This window comes from Elaeis guineensis, chromosome 1, assembly GCF_000442705.2.
Source record: "Elaeis guineensis isolate ETL-2024a chromosome 1, EG11, whole genome shotgun sequence".
In the NCBI taxonomy this organism is placed as follows: domain Eukaryota; kingdom Viridiplantae; phylum Streptophyta; class Magnoliopsida; order Arecales; family Arecaceae; genus Elaeis; species Elaeis guineensis.
Genome location: NC_025993.2, coordinates 115,792,315 through 115,811,134, shown reverse-complemented (window position 1 = coordinate 115,811,134; position 18,820 = coordinate 115,792,315). Strand labels below are relative to the sequence as shown.

At 37.3% G+C, this 18,820-nt stretch overlaps 1 protein-coding gene across 2 annotated transcripts; it reads left to right on the top strand.

Annotated features, from left to right (window-relative positions):
* Positions 1 to 1,277: 1,277 nt before the first annotated feature.
* On the top strand, positions 1,278 to 15,852 carry LOC105038745 (actin-related protein 3). Of its 2 annotated transcripts, none has more exons than XM_010914620.4 (10): positions 1,278 to 1,574; positions 4,320 to 4,554; positions 4,637 to 4,861; positions 7,659 to 7,805; positions 9,927 to 10,019; positions 12,393 to 12,512; positions 14,610 to 14,720; positions 14,809 to 14,934; positions 15,057 to 15,155; positions 15,446 to 15,852. In XM_010914620.4, the coding sequence occupies exons 1-10, from the start codon at positions 1,528 to 1,530 to the stop codon at positions 15,524 to 15,526; spliced, it is 1,284 nt and encodes a 427-aa protein (XP_010912922.1). In that variant the 5' UTR covers positions 1,278 to 1,527; the 3' UTR covers positions 15,527 to 15,852. The 2 variants fall into 2 exon arrangements, 1 of the variants encoding a protein (XP_010912922.1); XR_830781.4 differs by having other exon boundaries at positions 1,329 to 1,574; positions 14,802 to 14,934; positions 15,446 to 15,573.
* Positions 15,853 to 18,820: the final 2,968 nt, after the last annotated feature.

Below are 18,820 nucleotides of genomic sequence, written 5' to 3'. Positions count from 1 at the left end.
AGAAATGTGCCGAGATCAAACTCTTTTTCAAGTTTGGATCATAAATGAATTGAGCCTAAGCATTTTTGGGTTTTTATCTCTCCCAACTCTTTGCTCACCTTACCTTTGAGTTAGGATTCTCTGTTGGTTGCTCTAAAGCATGAACTAGGATAATTGTTTTCCGGGACTTGGGACTTCAAAGCACTCAATACTCATATTGTTTGGAGAATTCCCTTCTAATCTAAGTTGAGGATTCTTTCATTTCACTTCACTTTGGAAGGATCTATCTCATTATCAAACAAATCAGATGAATCATATTCATAGCAGTGAGTGAGGGCAAATGAAATTATAGAATAATTGAGGAACTTTCTTTTCATAGAATTGAGAATCTCAAATTTGAAATGAAGATCCAAAGTTTTGTTGAACAAAACCTCCTCTGATTAGGGTCAATCTTGATAAAAGACAAAGATTGATGAGTGGGATGAGCTATTTTCAAAGAAGTTTTTCTGCCGCATCAGGTGATAGTCTTCCAAGACATTTATAATGGAACGAAAGGTATACTGAGATTGCTTAACCTGGCCAATTTCCAAGTTGGAAACAAGTCAAGTCCGAGCAATTTTATACTTGACACCACTCAGCTTATTTGCATTCATACCATTGGCATATAGAACTTTGCTCCATAGCTTTATGGGATTGAATGAAGAAAAACGATAGTGTGTTAGAACATATTTGAGTATTTGTATTCAACTTAAAGTCATCTTTTCAATTTTAGTCAATCATTATTATATAATTAATTATTAAGTGCTTGCTATTCATGTAATTCTGAGAGCATGTAATTGAATGTTTCATTAATAAACTTCTCCAAATATGAATAATTTTAGCTTCATTAATTATCCAAGATATATATTCCACATCTGATGAGAACCTGGATGCTATCCATACCGAGCATACCCAATGGACATTTAATGAGGTATATTTACCAAAGTATGGGAGCACCCCACTATAACCGGCGAACAATTTACCGACATCTAAACAGGCCTCCAACTTGTCTTCTCTTAGCCCAGGCTGGCGTCTCTAATGCTCTTGTAGATCCAGCAGTGTCACTCGTGTCCATTTCAAAGCGGCAAGATCAAGACAAGGTGTCGAGCCGGTGTCCGATCTGGAGCACCGATACGGATAGCCGAAAACGACAGAGCCGCCGCCCAACGGATCCGAGAGCGCGTATTGCCGCTCCGAGAGCAAATTATTTATCGGGATATACCGCTGTGGCGCCCCTGTTCCGGATCGCCGTTTGGTAACTCGGCGGGGCCTCACGCCGCGGTGGGGATCCCCTCCCATCCCAAACCCCCACGACACGGATGGAATCCCTCCCTTCCTTTCGTTGAGCCGCCGCTGTCGCTTGCGATCCACGCCTCTTCTACTGTCTTCTTCTTCTCTCTCGCCGACGCCCCACCCCTCCGCCGCCCGTGGCCAATACCATGAGCGGATGCCCTAGGCGGCGCTACCTCTCGGATCTCGTCGGCAGATCCTCCGTTTCCTCGCTCTCGAATGGACGCTGCTTCTCGGCCTGCCGTTGTCATCGACAACGGAACCGGGTAAGGTTTTTCTGACAGCTAGAGCTCTTCTTGTTCGTATAATGTGGAGTTTATGACTTCGAATGACACATTTCTTTCGTGATTTTTTTTTTTTTTTTTTTTTTTTTTGTAAAAAATTAGTTTTCGCTCTTGTTTTGGTAATTTGAACATCAGCTTCGTGTTGGTGTGATTTCGGTTTGGACTCAAAATGGTCGGGGATTTCAGGAATTGCTTGGTGGTGGAGTTGAGAGTAGTTAAGGAGCTGATTTGGTGGGATTGGGAGCTGGGAACGTGGCAGATCTAGTTAAACTTCTTGCTGTTGATATTTCTAGGACATGCATTAGGTTTCTGGTTCGGTTCTTTGTGTGGTTGGACTGGTTTGAGACGAGTCTCTAATGTTATGGATCTAGGAAGACTAAGTTATGTTTTTGAGATTGGAGTCATTGACTTGGGAAAGTGGAGCAATGTATTCATATGGGAAAATTGGATCTTTATCAAGAGGGAGGCGATTTTTAGGTTAGATTTTACGGATTACCATTTTCTATAGAGTTTGCAACATGTGTGATACATTGAACTTATGTAACTACTGCTCTTCTGGCAGAATTACTTTCTTGGCCTTGTTTGTTATGGGTGCAATTCGTTAGTCTACGCTTCCTTGTAAAGAAGTATACAGTGTTAAAATGTGCTGAGGCTTTTGCTGGGTTTGTGATCCTCTATATGTTATATGCCCCATATAGAATGTCTGAATTTTGCTTAAGATGATTCAAAGAGTGTTTTGTAGTTCTTAGATGTCCCCTAATAGTTGTTAAAAGTCAAGTGAACATTGGCAGTACCACTTCATGCTCTATTGGTAATGCTATTGAATGTTGAAAATGGTTGAGGGATTGGAAAGGTCCTATCTGCCTAGGAGATGCACAAAGGCAAGTACTGCCAGAACAACTTTCTTGGATAGAGAGAGCAACTGAAAAGAAAAACTTGAGATGTCCTGAAGCAGATTGTCAAAGAGTAGAATGATTGAAAAATGCCTTAAATTCCATGTAAAACCCAAAAAGGAACATAATTGTTCCTGTTCCCACTTCTGTGATTTGTCTAATCAATCACCTTCTGAACAGTCTCTGAAATATTTAAGTATCCCTCTAAACTTGTATTTGAAACATATCTTGTTCCTTTTTGACTAAATTTTGTCTTCATTTTTCACTATTGTTTTAACTATCAGAGTCTGATCTATTGTATTCCTCCTAGGTTTTAACTTTGGGCAGCAGATTGATTTAATTCATCAGAAACTGAACCAAACCAACCTGTGACCTGATTTCAACCCAGACTTGCACTCACAAATCATGCCTTAATTGAAAAATCCAGACAGTTGTTAGTCATGGATGGACAAATTGGAGCCCACCTGGACTGAATCCCAGTTGGTGCTATAAAAGTGCATAACTAGTGATTTGCTGATAACAGTTTAATGGGTCTGTCAAATTTGATTTCTTGGGTGCGAAGTAGTCTTAATCTGTTATCAGTTGATTTTGATTGCTATCTGGCAGAGAACCTTTTACTTTGAATAATCCTGTCTATAATTGATTTAGAAAACCAAAAAAAATTATGTAGTGTCTTGCCGCTATGTGTTCATTATTTTGCCATTCTCCATCACCTATCTTGGAGTATGGTGTGCCTTTAAAAAAAAAAAAAAACTTGACTAGGATAACAGACAAACATTGTTAAAAATTCTGAACAGGAAACTTGGAGGAATCATGGAAAATGCAAGATCTTTTTTGATGGATGTGGTATTATCCAAATAAAACATCTTTGGCTGAATTTATGATGTCTGTGTGAGTAATACTTGTGAATAGCTAGTTGAGGGATTTGGAGCATCCAGTATCAGCTAAGATTTTGGCATGGAAGAGCATTGAATTAAAAAGGGCCATCACCTTCTTAATTGAGGGAGACTTTGAAGTCCAATGGTGGTTCTTTGCTTATAGCCTCCTAAGCCTTGGGAAGACATGGTCAATGGTTGATATTACTATGATTCTTCTGCAAGGGCCTACTCTTTTTTCCCCCACAATAAGCATGAGGTATGTTTTGGCATCTGAAAGGATTTCTTATGAAGAGAAACCCCCCCCCTCCCTATGGGCCCATTTGCTAGCTCCATTCATTTGCTACATTTTCATGTACAGCTGTAAACAAAGAAGCCATGAGTTTCCTGGGTAATCTATCTTGGTGCTTCTAAATTAAAAGGTATCTGTTGAGCAAGAAATTCATTATTCAACAAAATTGTTCACCATGTTTGAGTGGTTCTAAGGTCACTGCAGCTCAGATAAAAAAGAATAGTGATGGTAGAAAGTCGTGTTGCTTCCATTGTAAAACCCTATTTTTCCAATGAGGGGTGTTCATCTTCTGTACCAAATGCCAAACACATGTGCCATTTAAGTATGTCCCATGACTGCTTTCTAATTCTGAATCCAATAAACATTATGAACAAAAGGGCTAAGACATGCCTAGAAAATATTGATTTGTGACCAATATGTGGGGATAATCCCACTAACCTTTTTATTAACCACCCTAATGCATAAATGATTTGGAAGGAGACTCATCTATTTCATGATTCGATACTCTGAGTGAATAACAGTTATGGATCTCTTTTATAAGTTCATTCACTTTCTTGCACTGACATTTCATACTCATAAGCAGCTCATTTGTTTGTCTTATTCTTATCTGTTTTAACAATAAATCTTTCTGTATATCTTGACTATTTCTTATGTTTCTTGTATTTAGGTACACCAAAATGGGATTTGCTGGCAATGTTGAGCCATGCTTCATCATCCCTACAGTAGTTGCAGTCAATGAGTCTTTTTTGAATCAAGCAAGGAGTTCAAGTAAGGGAAATTGGCTAGCACAGCACAGTGCAGGTGTAATGGCTGATCTTGATTTTTTTATTGGAGAGGAGGCTTTATCACGGTCTCGCTCTAGCAGCACATACAATCTTAGCTACCCTATACATCATGGTCAGGTATCTATACTATCAAACTGTCCTAATTTTCCACTTATGCAGTCCTTGTGAACAAGTTTGAGGCAACAGTGCAATTGTGCAGGTAGAGAACTGGGATACCATGGAAAGATTTTGGCAACAGTGCATTTTTAATTACTTGCGTTGTGATCCAGAAGATCATTATTTTCTCTTGACTGAGAGCCCACTCACCGCTCCTGAAAATCGTGAATACACAGGGGAAATCATGTTTGAGACATTTAATGTCCCTGGGCTGTATATCGCAGTCCAGCCTGTCCTTGCCCTTGCTGCTGGATATACTACTTCCAAGGTTGGTTGTAACAGCCAACCAAGAATTGTTTAGTCCTCATTTAGCAACATATATTATCATATATTTGCAGCTAAGATGGTTTCTCTCATAAATCTGAATAGAATTCTATCACCAGTTCTAATTTCAACAAATTAGTGGGATATATATGTAATAATGTATATATATTGGAGAAATTATCATGTTATATCATGTAACTACATCGAAGCAAATGATATGATTATTTTCATGTTTCATTGATTGTAATGATTGTGATGATATCACCTCTTCATTTAATACGTGCTGGCACAGGTTCTTTATATTATTTATTTAAGTTCTGATTTGCTAAAACTATTATATTTGTCAAATTTGTAAATATTTCTTATGTACATGCTAATCACCTCAGAACTTCAAATGATCATAGATGGGTGCTATTTCCTCTATATTGTATACTTGCACATGTTGGTATTGCAAGCAGCATGCATGCTGGCATGCAATAGCATGATTAATATCGTGGCTTGGAAGTGCAGGGATATGTTTATCAATTTTCGCAATTTAGGATTGGGAATAGTTGCTAATGCATTTTCACGTATTTAGCCATATCATCTTATTCCTTTCTGATACTAAAGTCTTGAAAATTCATGTCTTTAGATTCAACCTATAAGTGAGAGTGCCAATTGGTTGAGTAGTAAAGTCACCGGGTTTTGCATACAAGGAACTTGGGTTTGATGCCGTCCTCACCTGATTTCAGCCAGGCTTCCCCTGTCCTGGTCCTCAATAAAAGATTCAACCTAAGCATCTAAAATACATTACGTTACTCAAAGCATATTTTGATCGTTTTAGCACAATATCATGTTTCCAGATCATTTATAATGTATGTGTCATGCATGTGTCATCTTATATGTCATACTGGTTCTGTCTTAATTTTACCCAAATTCTTCTTAGAGTATACCCTCTCAAAATTTATGCTTGATTGGATTATATCATAATCTAAAGTAACTAGTTCTTAACTCTGTACATTATAAAATTATAAAATTATTATGAATTTACTCCCTTATCGTACTTTGATACCATTCTTTATTCTTTCTTTGCTAATTCTTTCTTTACTATTGATGATATAAAAGCAGCATTGCCTATCTTATTGCTGTGATACTTTTTGTTCCTTTCTGTTTATTTATCTCTTTTTTCCCTCTTGTAATTGGAATCCTTGATCGAGTCCAGGACAGTTCTTAGCCTGGTATTTAACATAAATCTTCTTTTCTTCTGGAGTGTAGGACCATCAAATTGTATATTGTCCCTATTTTTCCTCTGGTGCATCTGATGCAAGCATATGAAGTGACATTTTTTTCATCAAGTATTAAACTTGTTTTTGTTAAGCAGGACTGATTCAAGAACTAGGTCTGCATAAGCTGCTTATTCAGTGAGACCATCTTGTATCCTTATGCATGCTGACTATAGCTTACAAAATCTGCTGGTATTCTTCCTTCCGACATTGGGAGCCTATGACCTATAATTTAGTTAAGCATAAATTCAAGGTGGTATGAGGGTGTGGGACATATAATCCAATCTTAACCTTGCATAACCTCAAAGAGGAGAGTTGGGTAAACTGACAGTACTTATTACAATGGAAGAAAACTAGACTCATAAAACCTGTAGCTCCAAAAACAGAAACAAGTGAACAGAAGCCATATGACCCCAAATAACATATTGTTTGCTTTGGTGTAACTTTTCATAACCAAAGTAACTTTTCATAACTTTGGTGTAACTTTTCATAACTCAAGATCTGATTTAAAAACTTATCCATAGAAAGCAAAGGAAAGGATGGTCATTGAAACAAGCAATTTTAACATAAGGTTCTCAATCTGCAATTCGATCGAATCACTAATGGTTCATATTGCCTTTTCCCCCCTTTTGCCAATAGGTAGGCTAATCCATTCTTTCATATCTTACTAATTAATAAATTTTCCTTTCCATCATTTATTTTGTACTAATAGGATTAAGCTATCAAATTCAATGGTCATGGATGTGATTCTAGCTTGACTCTGTGCCTATAATATATTTCATTACTCTATGTATCTGGCAAGCAGGGATCAATGCCCTTCAAATGGATATTATGACTTGCACAGATCAAACAAAGTGAGAACATTAGAAAGTGGATATCTGCTGGAAAATAATTCACATTCTTATCTTTGGTTATTCTGCCATAATAACCACTAACTTCCCATAAAGGGTTTTGAATTAGTGTACCTCTTCATATCAGTAAGAAAAAAGTCGTAGCCACACAGGAGCTTGTTTTGTTGGGGTTTTTGCTAGACATGATATCTTCACTCAAGCCGGCAAAATTTATTCAAAAAAGGGTTTTCTCCCCAGTGTCGCTGAATTCTTCGAAGGCATTCATCCTGTAGTATATAGTCAAATCAGCATTACTGCATATTTGTGTTTTCACTCGAAGTAACAGTATACAGTACCGGAAGGCTGGCCTGTTTGTGGGATTTGTCCACCAGCATTTAGGGTGTCTTAGTCAGCAGTAGTCATACAGTGTTGTTGGAAGCACAAAATGTGAAGAGTGTGAAGGGGTACTTGTTCCACCAAGCTATCTCCCTTTATCACCTGGTGGTCCAGCAACATATACATTCTCTTGTTATATGATACAGGAACTAATAGTCTCTGGAGAATGTAATTGTTTCTTTGTATTTGACAAACTTGAGATTACACACACAGACTCCAAATCACCATTCTTTACCCTTTTTTTTTTTTTTTCTTGACATTCATATTGTGTAGTCAATATTTTCACTAAGGTTGACTGGTATGTTTTTTTCAGTGTGAAATGACAGGGGTTGTAGTTGATGTGGGAGATGGAGCTACGCATGTTGTGCCAGTTGCAGATGGTTATGTGATTGGGAGTAGCATCAAATCTATTCCTATTGCGGGCAAGGATGTTACTCAATTTATTCAGCAACTTTTGAGGGTACAAGCTTTAACCACTTCTATTTTTCAGATGTCACCAGAACTGCAATTTGCCTAATAAAGATAACTCATTTGTGGCTGATTCACATGCAAGCAATAAATCTTACCATGTAACATATGTTAATTTAACTGATTTGCTTGTATATAGACACAATAAGAGATCAGACTTATATGTTGGCTTGCTAGATAAAGTACAACTCTTTATGATATGAAACCTCATTGAAGTCAAATATTCAATTTAACATGCTAATTTTGAGTACAGATATGCAACTTTTCCTTGTACAGATATGCAAATTTAATGAAGTATGAAAGTTATGGTCAAAAACTGATCTGTTTTGTTTGAAATGTGTTCATTTCATTTGGAACTGAGCAAACTGATGATAAAAGACTTGGTTTTGGTCTAGTTTCAATGGCCTGACAAAGTTTGGTGGAAACTAACCTAAACTAGCCACATTTTTTTTTTCGTTGGGGGTGTTTGTTTTGTGGGGGGGTGGGGGGGTGGAATTATTAATTTATTTCTTAAGTACATGGGCTATATGATGTCAACTTTGTGTGGTTTTCTTTCTTGTTTCTTGGGTTAAAATAGAGGAAATGGATGATAAACATCATACTGGGTTCATTTCTTTATAAGTATGTAAGCTGCATAGTGTCAGTTTTGGGTGGTTTGTCTTTATTTTCATTAGACTTGAGACAGGGCTGAGCTCTTCGTAAAGTCCTCTACTACAATACTTCATAAAGACTACATGAGTGCTCAAAGGAAAGACAGAGATCAATGTGGACAGTTAATTACAGAGCACCATTCTTCATAATAATAACATCTTGCTTATGCAAAGTAAATACAATAATAATTTAATGAAATAGCCATTTAACCAAAAAAAATATGATAAAGAAATCTCCAAATTCAAAATATTGGTGAAATTTGCCAAAAAAGGATGAAAAAACTTGAACACACTAGGCCTTAAAAGAACTCCACTTTTTTGATAAATTTAGTGAATTTCTGAGCAACTGAGTTTAAGAACAAAGTTATATATGAATAAATACACATACACAGACATTCAATGTGGACAGCTACTTACAAAGCATCATTCTTCATAATAATAACATCTTCTTACATATGCAAAGTAAATGCAATATTAATTTAATTAAATATCCATTTAAGCAAAAAAATGATAAAGAAATCTCCAAATTCAAAGTATTGGTGAAATTTGCAAAAAAGGATCAAAAAACTTGAACACACTAGGCATTAAAAAGCTCCACTTTTTTTGATAAATTTAATGAATTTCTGAACAACCGAGTTTAAGAATAAAGTTATATATGAATAAATGCACATATATATGTACTCACATGCATTCATGTCCATATGTGTATGTGCATGTGTGTGTGTGTTCCTGGTACAAAAAATACCAGTATACCTTGTGAATTTTATTTATACAAGACTTCATCCCAAAACTTTTTTCTCAAAAAGCTTCAGCCTAAAATTGTTGACATTACACAAATAGATAACCTATAAAACACAGAATTTTCTAAAATGTTATGCAGTAACTTTTCATTTCTTCTTTAATTTTTCTTTTTTGTTTTTTGAAATTTTTGATTTTTCTTAGCAAATCTTCAAATTGTGGAGCAAAATTGCCGAACCAAAATGAAGGACTGACCAAAATTAAAACTGAAAGGGAACTTACAAACCCTGATCTTAGTGGTACTGATTTCAATAATATAATAGAGTCCTGTTTGTGTTTTCCTGGGGATTGGAGCTTTTTTTTTTCCCATTTCCTAAGGCTCCGAAGTCCGAATTATATGGATGACCAAATCACAAAGATGGCTTCATCTAGTTTGTAAATTAGATACAGGAAACCTGAAGTATGGTGGGTTGTCATATACTCTGTCATTTAACACAACACTGTATTCTCAAGTCCAAAAGCTGATTTTACTAAATAGAAAAAAAAAAGGAAATCCACTAGTTTTGTGGGAGAAGAGAAGATAAACAGAAATTTTTTATTTTTCAAAGTAAACAATTGCAACCACATAAAGGTTCTTCAGAAGACACCATGATCAATTATTTGATCCATATTCCTTTTAATTAAGAATAAGATCACAATCTATGGGCTAATTTTATCATATATAGGAAAGGGGAGAGCATATACCACCAGAAGACTCTTTTGAAGTAGCTCGGAAGGTGAAAGAGATGTATTGTTACACTTGTTCTGACATTGTCAAGGTACTTGTTATTTTCATAAGGTTTTATTTGATAGCATTATACTTTTTCTTTTTAATTAAATGTACTTTTCGTTCTTTATATCTTTGAGATTGTATCTGTAGAAGATAAATAACAGTATTTTTTTGAGAGAATAACATTGTGGTTGCTGTAAATATTGTTATAACAATTACTAAAGCAAATGTTGGTTTATTGTTAGATATTTCAGTCTGACCTCTAACATTAACAATTAACTCAACAAAAGGTCACTGAAGTATTTGATTTTGGTTATAGATCTAAATGCCTCGAAGTAGTCTAATATTAGCTTTTGAAATTGCTACCTCGTAGGTTTTAGACAGACAATAGACCAAGATTGGTGATGTGTCTTGCCATTACCATACGATTCTGGCAAGGAAACACTACTTGAGATGCTTTAGGGATGCTCATTCACTCATGAATGAGATGTGTCGGTTGGCACTCCTGAACGAGATTTCAGGGACAGACTGGGATGGTTGCATTTTGACACTCGTGATGGTGGTGTGCCCAGAACACATCTTTTTCTTCTCTCTCTTTATCCTTGTTGTTAATGGCCTCTCTAGTACCCATTCTGTGTCGTACCCATCTAGGAGCAAGCTAAGATGGATACCAGTACTAAGACTAATCCTTGCCATAGACCATAGGTATAATTATTGAGCCTTGTCCGAACTATTTGAGGTTACCTTAAGGGTTTTTTTCCCCCACACTAGTAGTTCTTCTTAAGGCTTACCTCTGCTGTTGTTGCAAACTTTCCTGTATTTTCCTATAACTTTCATTCATGTTATCTTAGATCTTTCCTTGTTCTTTCTAAACTCTTGAACATAGATTCTAGTAATTCCAATTACCAGAGCCTCATGTTTTTCATTGTATATGGTCCCATCACTTTGTTCTTAATTATTTAACTCCTGCAGCTCCTTAATTACACATTTTCTTTTCTCTGTTCTTTCTAGTTGTCGGACCATCATTGCAACATTCTCATTTCTGTTACACCATTCTTTTTTTTCCCTTTTTTGTGTCATCGTACTGAACCATACAACATTTATGTAATTCCCTTGTTGCTGCAATTTTTCATCAAAATATTAAGAAAACTAGATAAATTATTATTTTTTTGGTTATAGATTTTTTTGGCAAAGATCTTATTTAGCACAATGCTATATCAGCTTCATACCATTCATTTACAAACTTAAGGTATGAAGTTTATAACATTTTCTATTGCAATGCTTTCTGAGTTTGATGGTAAGCTGATAGCAATCCTGCAACATTGTTTTGGCTAGTAGACCTTCCATGGAGTCCTTCGCAGAATCGCAGCTGCAATACTTTAAGGGCAAGCGTAAATTGTCATTGGTGCCTTGGTTTTTAGAGTTCATAAGCACAATATTGTCATGGTGTCTGAAGCACGAGACTTACAAATTTTTTCTTTGTATAAATTTTCCTTTGCCTCTGCCAATAGGTTTTTTTCCTTCTCTTGATAGAGTTTCAGATGGATTATTTATGCAAAATTGGTTAAAGACCATCTTATATGTTGTTAAAATATGCACAGCTTGGTGTAAAGTACAATTTCAACATGGATGTCATTTTAGTGGTTTCTTTTTGAAAATAACTTATAATACAATAGAAATACTTTCATTTATGTTGGTTAGAATGCCTATGTACATTTTTGAAATTTCTATATATCTCTGAGTATGAATAGTCATAAGTAGCTAAATTGATCAAGTCTTTATCTTATTCTGACCTGATCTTTCCTTAAATTACTCAAGTGGAAAGGTCAAGTCTTGTTAGTCATGGATTGGTCCGTAGATTTTCTGGTTCCAGAACTTTGAGATAATGGTCCACAATCACAAAGTATTTTGCGCTGGTAGTACTAATTTTATTATCTTAAAAACATGGTAATGATTTTTGTCAAATTAATGAAGAAATTTTACTATTGAAACATGTTTTAACTAATGATATCTGCTGCAGCGTGATCTCTATATATAGATGACAAATTATTATAGTTTTCCAGTTTTCTTAGTTTGCCTTTTTTCCCCACTGTCTTTTACCTGATGCCTTAACTTATCAGCTGTCATCTAATAGTGTGTCGTAGAATTGCTTGTTATACTAGCCCCTTTCTGGGCTTATGTCATTGAAATATTGTTTTCCTTTTTGAACATTCAGTTGGATAAATATTACACAGGCACATTGATAATTTAAAATAAATTTTGTTTTATCTGATGAGACAGCTCTTTATCAGTACATGTATGGTCAGAATCAACATCTGCTTCTAACAAGCTAGAGCATGATCTAAAATTAATTGATCATAAAACTTTTTTTTTGTGAAAAAAAGCACTTTATTAAGTGATTATTTATATCTTATTGTCCCAGGAATTCAATAAGCATGATAAGGAGCCTGCCAAGTACATCAAGCATTGGACTGGTGTTAAACCAAGGACCAGAGCTCCATATTCCTGCGATATAGGATATGAGCGCTTTCTTGGTCCTGAGGTAGGGTTTTTCATTTTATTATCTCGTGTTCACCACATGCCAGCAATATGTTTATGAAATTCTTTCTGTTAATACAAAGAGTTTTCAGTGATTTTTTAGCTGTCCGATTGACAGAATTTTATTGTATTTTGAAAGAGAATTAGTGCTTTTGGTCCTTGCTTGAGTTATTTGTTTAAGTTTAAGCATGCTTTCTTCATTGTAGTTTATGGTGGGCATATAGTTAATCAGAAAGTCATTTGAGCTAAAGGAAAAATTGAAAGCCAAATAATGTGCAATGTTAAAATGGGAACTTTAATCTCCAGTGGTTGAATGTATATACATATAAGGGCATCGATATGCATATGTCAAGGTGGCTTTTAGTGTATATCTTTTGATTTCTGAGTTTACTATTTTGATCACATAAGATCTGAATCAGACAGTCATTTGCTATCTCACTATTACTACCACCATCATTATCACTAGTTCACCCCTAGTGTTGCCATCACCACTACTAGTCTGCTGCCACCAGGCCAAAGTTGTTAAAGGCTCAAGGTACACTGCGGTGCCAAGGTCTCTTGGAGCCTGAGCACAAGACTCAAAGCAAGGGAAGGTGCAATATTTGTACATATGCACATATGTATATACATGTATTATATGTATTTGTGTAGATATGTTATGGCTATATGTATGAAGATATATCATATCTGTATATAGATGCATACATACAAAGATGTATACATGTATGTATATATACATATATACGTACCATTCTACGGACATATTTGTCTGTACACACTGATACATGTACGTAAAACTATAATGAATCCATTGGCGCAAATAAATAGAATGCATACAAAAATGATTACAAACACCTAAGTAATTTCAACCAAACCCACAAACAATTCCACACACACATCACAGCAAGCACAGACACAGACACACCTCTCTCAGAAACCATAGTCATCATAGCACTCAACATGCACATCAAACAAGCTTACAGTCAACCATCTTCAAATGCAGACATGCAATAGGACTCAAGAATAAGGAAACATGCTAGAATTATTCTGCTACAAATACAGAAACCTAACTAAAATTTGACACTGCCCCCAATAGAAAATTTATAGGAAAATCCACAAAACCTCTGAATCCTATGAGTGAGCATGCTCACTCACAGGATAGAAATAAAATCAAATATTTGCTTGTCCAAGTCTTTGCTTGCAAATACACTGGCTCTTGCAAAGCTTGGCATGGTCTAGCTGGTCATGGTGCTTGATAGTTGCACATTGCGCTGCATCGTGGTGAACCTAGTTAGAACCAAATTAAACTAGCATTGCTTGATGGATTGTGATGGCTGGGATGGACATGTAAAAAGAAAAACTTTTCGAGGATATACAAGTACATAGTGATTTTGGGAGGGTATCCACATAAGTTTGCGTATTTAAATGGGTACACAATTATTGCAATCAGAACCTACAAAAGCATTATCAAATCATTTAATTGTTTTCATCTGTTTTCTTTTAATTTGTTGATTTATATGGGTATCAAAAGTTTCTCCTAACTTGGAGTTTGCAAAAAAATTAAATTGTTGCTGCCTAAAACCAAAATAGCTTAATTCTAAGACAATGCATTCTGTCCAATACGACAGACACGTTCACTGACAATGAAGTTTTAAAATTTTACCAGCACCCATATCTGCTGGGTTGATGACAACCTCTAGTTGTTCTTTACATGAATGTGTAAAAGAAGAGATTATGTTATTTTAACATTGTCCACCGAGAGCAGAACCTTCAAGGCAGGTCACTATCTTGATTAAGAATGCCCCCAATACACTGTATTCGTTCTCAAAAATTTTTTCACAAGTATTTTTCTCTGAAAAATATGTATAAAAATACCAATTAGTCATATTGTTTACCTTCTTTCTTGATTGTGAAAGAGCAACAGTCATTGGCATAGATTTATAATAACTAAACCATAAACCTGAACAATCATTTATATTCTCTATTTCTTGGTCTGAGTTGCTGAATATTGCTAGGTTTACATTTAATAAATAGTAGACAAACGATGATGCTTGCTAATCACTTCCGCCCACAAAATATTTAATGTTCTGTTTTTATGCAGATTTTCTTCCATCCTGAGATATACGGTAGTGATTTTACCACTCCTTTACCTGCTGTGATTGACAAGTGCATTCAGTCATCCCCAATTGACACAAGGAGGGCTCTGTATAAGGTGTATGAGATAAAAATATTTTTCATGCCATGATTTTGTTTCTAGGTGTTGTTTTAGTTTGTATAACTTTAACTTGATAAGGTCGCAGAATATAGTGCTATCTGGAGGATCAACCATGTTCAAGGACTTCCATAGAAGATTGCAGCGAGATCTAAAAAAGATAGTGGATACGCGAATCGTTACATCTGCTGCCCGCTTTGGTGGAGATGTTAAGGTAGGCAAACTCTCTCTCTCTCTTTCTCTGTGTGTGTGTGTGTGTGTGTGTGTCTGTGTCTGTGTGCACGTGCATGTGTGCACTTTGTGCTGGACTGATTATTTCAATATGTTGGGGTACAGTCTCAGCCCATTGAAGTTAATGTAGTCAGCCATCCTATCCAGAGATTTGCTGTTTGGTTTGGAGGTTCAGTGCTTGCATCTACACCTGAATTTTATGGGGTATTTCTCTCTCCATATCCTGTTTATTATATATTGATTTTGTGTCCTGAGGGGAAAATAAAGGCTTGTTATGTCATTTTATTACTAGTAGAACCTTGTGAAAAAAATAAAATAAAATACACTACAAGCTTTATATTGCAGATATGACGCAAATCATGAGCATAAAACATAATTTTCATAGTTCTGTTGAACCTAAATCCTTACTGCAAGTTCTTTTGCCCATCCTCCAACTTGCCCAGTTCTGTCATTCCTAATATTGCTCGATGATCAGGATGATTGTATTCATGCAGGCTTGCCATACAAAAGCAGAATATGAGGAATATGGTGCAAATATATGTCGAACAAATCCTGTCTTCAAAGGAATGTATTGAAATGGAAAATGAATAATGGCCAGTGAATGTAAGGTTCATCTCCTCCATGTGAAGCTACAGCCTACTACGTTACTCTCCTTGGAAGCCCCCATCTGTACAGCTGAGAAGACCATGAAGAGGGAACCTTCATACGAGTTGTACAATACATGTATCAGCAGAAGGCCTTAGGTTTCGTTCTGTCCATTGATTCTGTATTAATTTCATGGAAATTTTTATATATTTGATAAAGCAAAGAAAAAGGGAGGTTCCCACTTGTACTCCAGGTACGATGCTTAATCGAGTTACTCATTATATAGCATATATGCTGAGCGAGCACCTGAGCTAGATGACCCCTGTAGTGTATGGCATGGTTAATGCAACAACATTTCTGCACTAAAATTACTCGCTTGTATATCTAACCCTCAAGGTGAACTGTGGACTCTTGATTTCACATTCTTGCAAGCAACATCAAAATTTGTGCCAGGGCAACTGTTCTGATATGGATTGAATAATCTTTGATTAATATTGTTGAAAAAAATATTTGAAATTTGATCTACAATGAGTATAGAATGAGGTTCAGGACAACGAACAGAATTTAACGAGTTCAAGAATAGTCAAAATGGAGTTTAGACGGAAAAATTATGTGTGAAAAAAGATCAGAAGGTGGACGAGTACGGCACGGATGGTAGATGGGTGTACCGCAGTCCACAAGTTAGTGCAGTCTATGGAGAGCTGTGTGGATCTATGGAGAGCTGTGTGGATCAGTGAATCGTTTTTCTTAGGTTTCATGCAGTCCATGATGGATCGGAAGTGATTCCAAGTGCGTTTTTCATGGTTTATAAGTTTTATCATAGATTGGGTGTGGGAGAGTGCAATCTGACAGCCCAGGGACGAGCCGGTTGTGATCTGATGGTTCAGTGGCTTCTTGGGTGCTATTAGGAATCCTGTGACAGATAGGACTCAGATTTGGGCTGCGTTTAAGGTCTTTAAAAACCCCCGTGGGCAATAGAGAATGGCAAACCATGATAATAGCATTCAACAAAAATTTGAGAGATGCCAATAGTCGAGAGAGGGTTCGATAGGCAGACCATGGAGAGGCGCCAGTAGAGAGTAGAGGTACAGGAATACCTCAAGCAAACTGTCAAGCAGCGGATAGCAATCATTTCAGGAGTTCAAGGGATCTCTTAGAGAGGGAGCTTTTGTAAAGGAGAGCTTCTTGTTGAGATAGAGGGATTGGTATATGAGGATTGAGGGTGTGATCTTCTTTTGTAAATTTTTTTTTTCATAGTGAAGCTTGCATGCCCCGTAGAAGTGAGCCTGTTGGCTGATCCACGTATTTGATTGTGTTTCTTGTTTTATTTCTTCTTTCTTCCTGTTGCAATGTATGATACCAGATCCTGCACAACAAGTGGTATTAGAGCTAGGTGGTATCAGGATTCAGATTACGGCGGTGGTGATCAAGATTAAAGATAGAGAAGACAGGCTCAATCAAAGTATAGATCAACAGGTTCGATGGAAAAAATAATTTTTTCTTATGGCAAGCGAGAGTGAAAGACATGCTCATCCAGCAAGGATTGATCGATGCTTTCTTATGCAAGGAGAAGCCGACTATCATGGAGGTACAGAATTGGAGGTGGCTCTAGATACAGACGGTGAATACGATCCGCTTGTACCTAGCAGATGAGGTGGTGATTCATGTACTGGTGAGATTTTTCTGATGGTGCTATAATCGAAGCTCAAAGAGTTATACATGGCGAAGTCTCTTACCAACACTCTCTTCCTCTGGAGGCAGTTCTACTAACTGTAGATGACTGAGGGACAGAGCGTGCAGGAGCATCTTAGCCACTTCCAGAAGATCCTCACTAACCTCCTCAGCATTGGCGAGAAAGTTGAGGAGAAGACCAGGATGTTGTCTTACTAGCATCGCTTCTCCCTTCATATGAGTTCTTGGTAACTGCTCTTCTAGTGGGGAAGAGCACTATTAAGATAGACGAGATCATCGCGATGATTCTCCAGAACGAGGTTCTCAAGAGGAAAATCCAACTTTGAGCTCAGACAGCAACAGCTCAGCTTTGACGATTTTTGGAGAAGTGGCGGCAAACGAAGCGACAGAAGATCACGATAAGGATGGTCTAAGTCCAGGACGAGGGACTTTAGCAAGATCAGATGTTACCGATGTGACGAGTTGGGACATCTAGCTGGAGATTGCCCACAACAAAGAGATGGATGAGGGCTACTACAGTGATGGCTAGTAGCGAGTCAAAGAATGATGTCTTGATGATATCTAATGAGGTATTTACTTCTTTTCAGTAATGAATTTTAGATTCTGCATGCACCTATCGTGTATGCTATAGAGAAGAGCTGTTTGACTTTTTGAAGAGCAGTGAAGGCACATTCATCTACCGAATAGATCGAGCTATGCGTCAGAGGCATCAGGATGGTTAGCTAAAGGACACATGATGGTGCAATGAGGAGATTGAGGGAGGTTCAATACATATCCGACTTTAGACGGAATCTTATCTCACTGAGCAGACTGGATTCAACCGGTTACAAATGGAGAGATGATGGAGGAATCCTAAAGGTTTTGTGCGGCGATAGGGTGATATTGGAGAAGAAAAAAAGGACGAGAGGACATTACTACCTGACAGAAAGTCCAGTGTGAGGTGGAGCTTCAAGAGCCAGGGGGAGCCCAAAGCGAGGTGAAGCACCAAGTAGAGATGGATTAGGCACGAGATGCAAGACTCAAGAGGATGAGAGGCGATATCGCAAGATGAGATTCCTATTACCGTAGGAGACTATCCCGAGCAAGTCTCAGGTCAGGAGTACAGCATACGATGGAGATAGGATAGAGTAGCCTGCCTCGACTCTTATGTTTGCCCATCCATGATCAGCAGATGTTTGCCTTAGGGCATGGGGCTGAGAAGATCTGGAAGCTCTCAGAGTTAGGAGGAGGTCGAATATCGAGTCGAGATAAAAATTATTGAAAAAAAAATTTGAGATTCGATCTATAATAAGTTTAGAATGAGATCCAGAAGGACGAACGGAATCCAACGAGCCCAAGAACAACCTAAACGGAGTCCAGACAGAAAAACTGCATGCAAAAGAAGGTCGGGAGGTGGACAGGTATGGCACACGGACGGCAGACAGGCCCCATGGTCGGTGCGGGCCCATAGGTGCGTGGGCCAGGTGCAGCCCAGTGCACGAGCCGACAGCAGGCGCATGGCCCAAGCACCCGCACAGCCCAGCATGCGAACATGCGTGCACAACCCACGTGCAGTGCAGCCCATATCGCACGACGTACCGTGGTCCATAGGC

Excerpts from the sequence above, each read along its gene's own strand:
- LOC105038745 (XM_010914620.4), top strand. The coding sequence starts at position 1,528 with ATGGACGCTGCTTCTCGGCCTGCCGTTGTCATCGACAACGGAACCGG. Across the intron at positions 4,862-7,658 it reads CTGGATATACTACTTCCAAG|TGTGAAATGACAGGGGTTGT; the intron begins GTTGGTTGTAAC and ends TGTTTTTTTCAG. Across the intron at positions 14,721-14,808 it reads CAAGGAGGGCTCTGTATAAG|AATATAGTGCTATCTGGAGG; the intron begins GTGTATGAGATA and ends ATAAGGTCGCAG.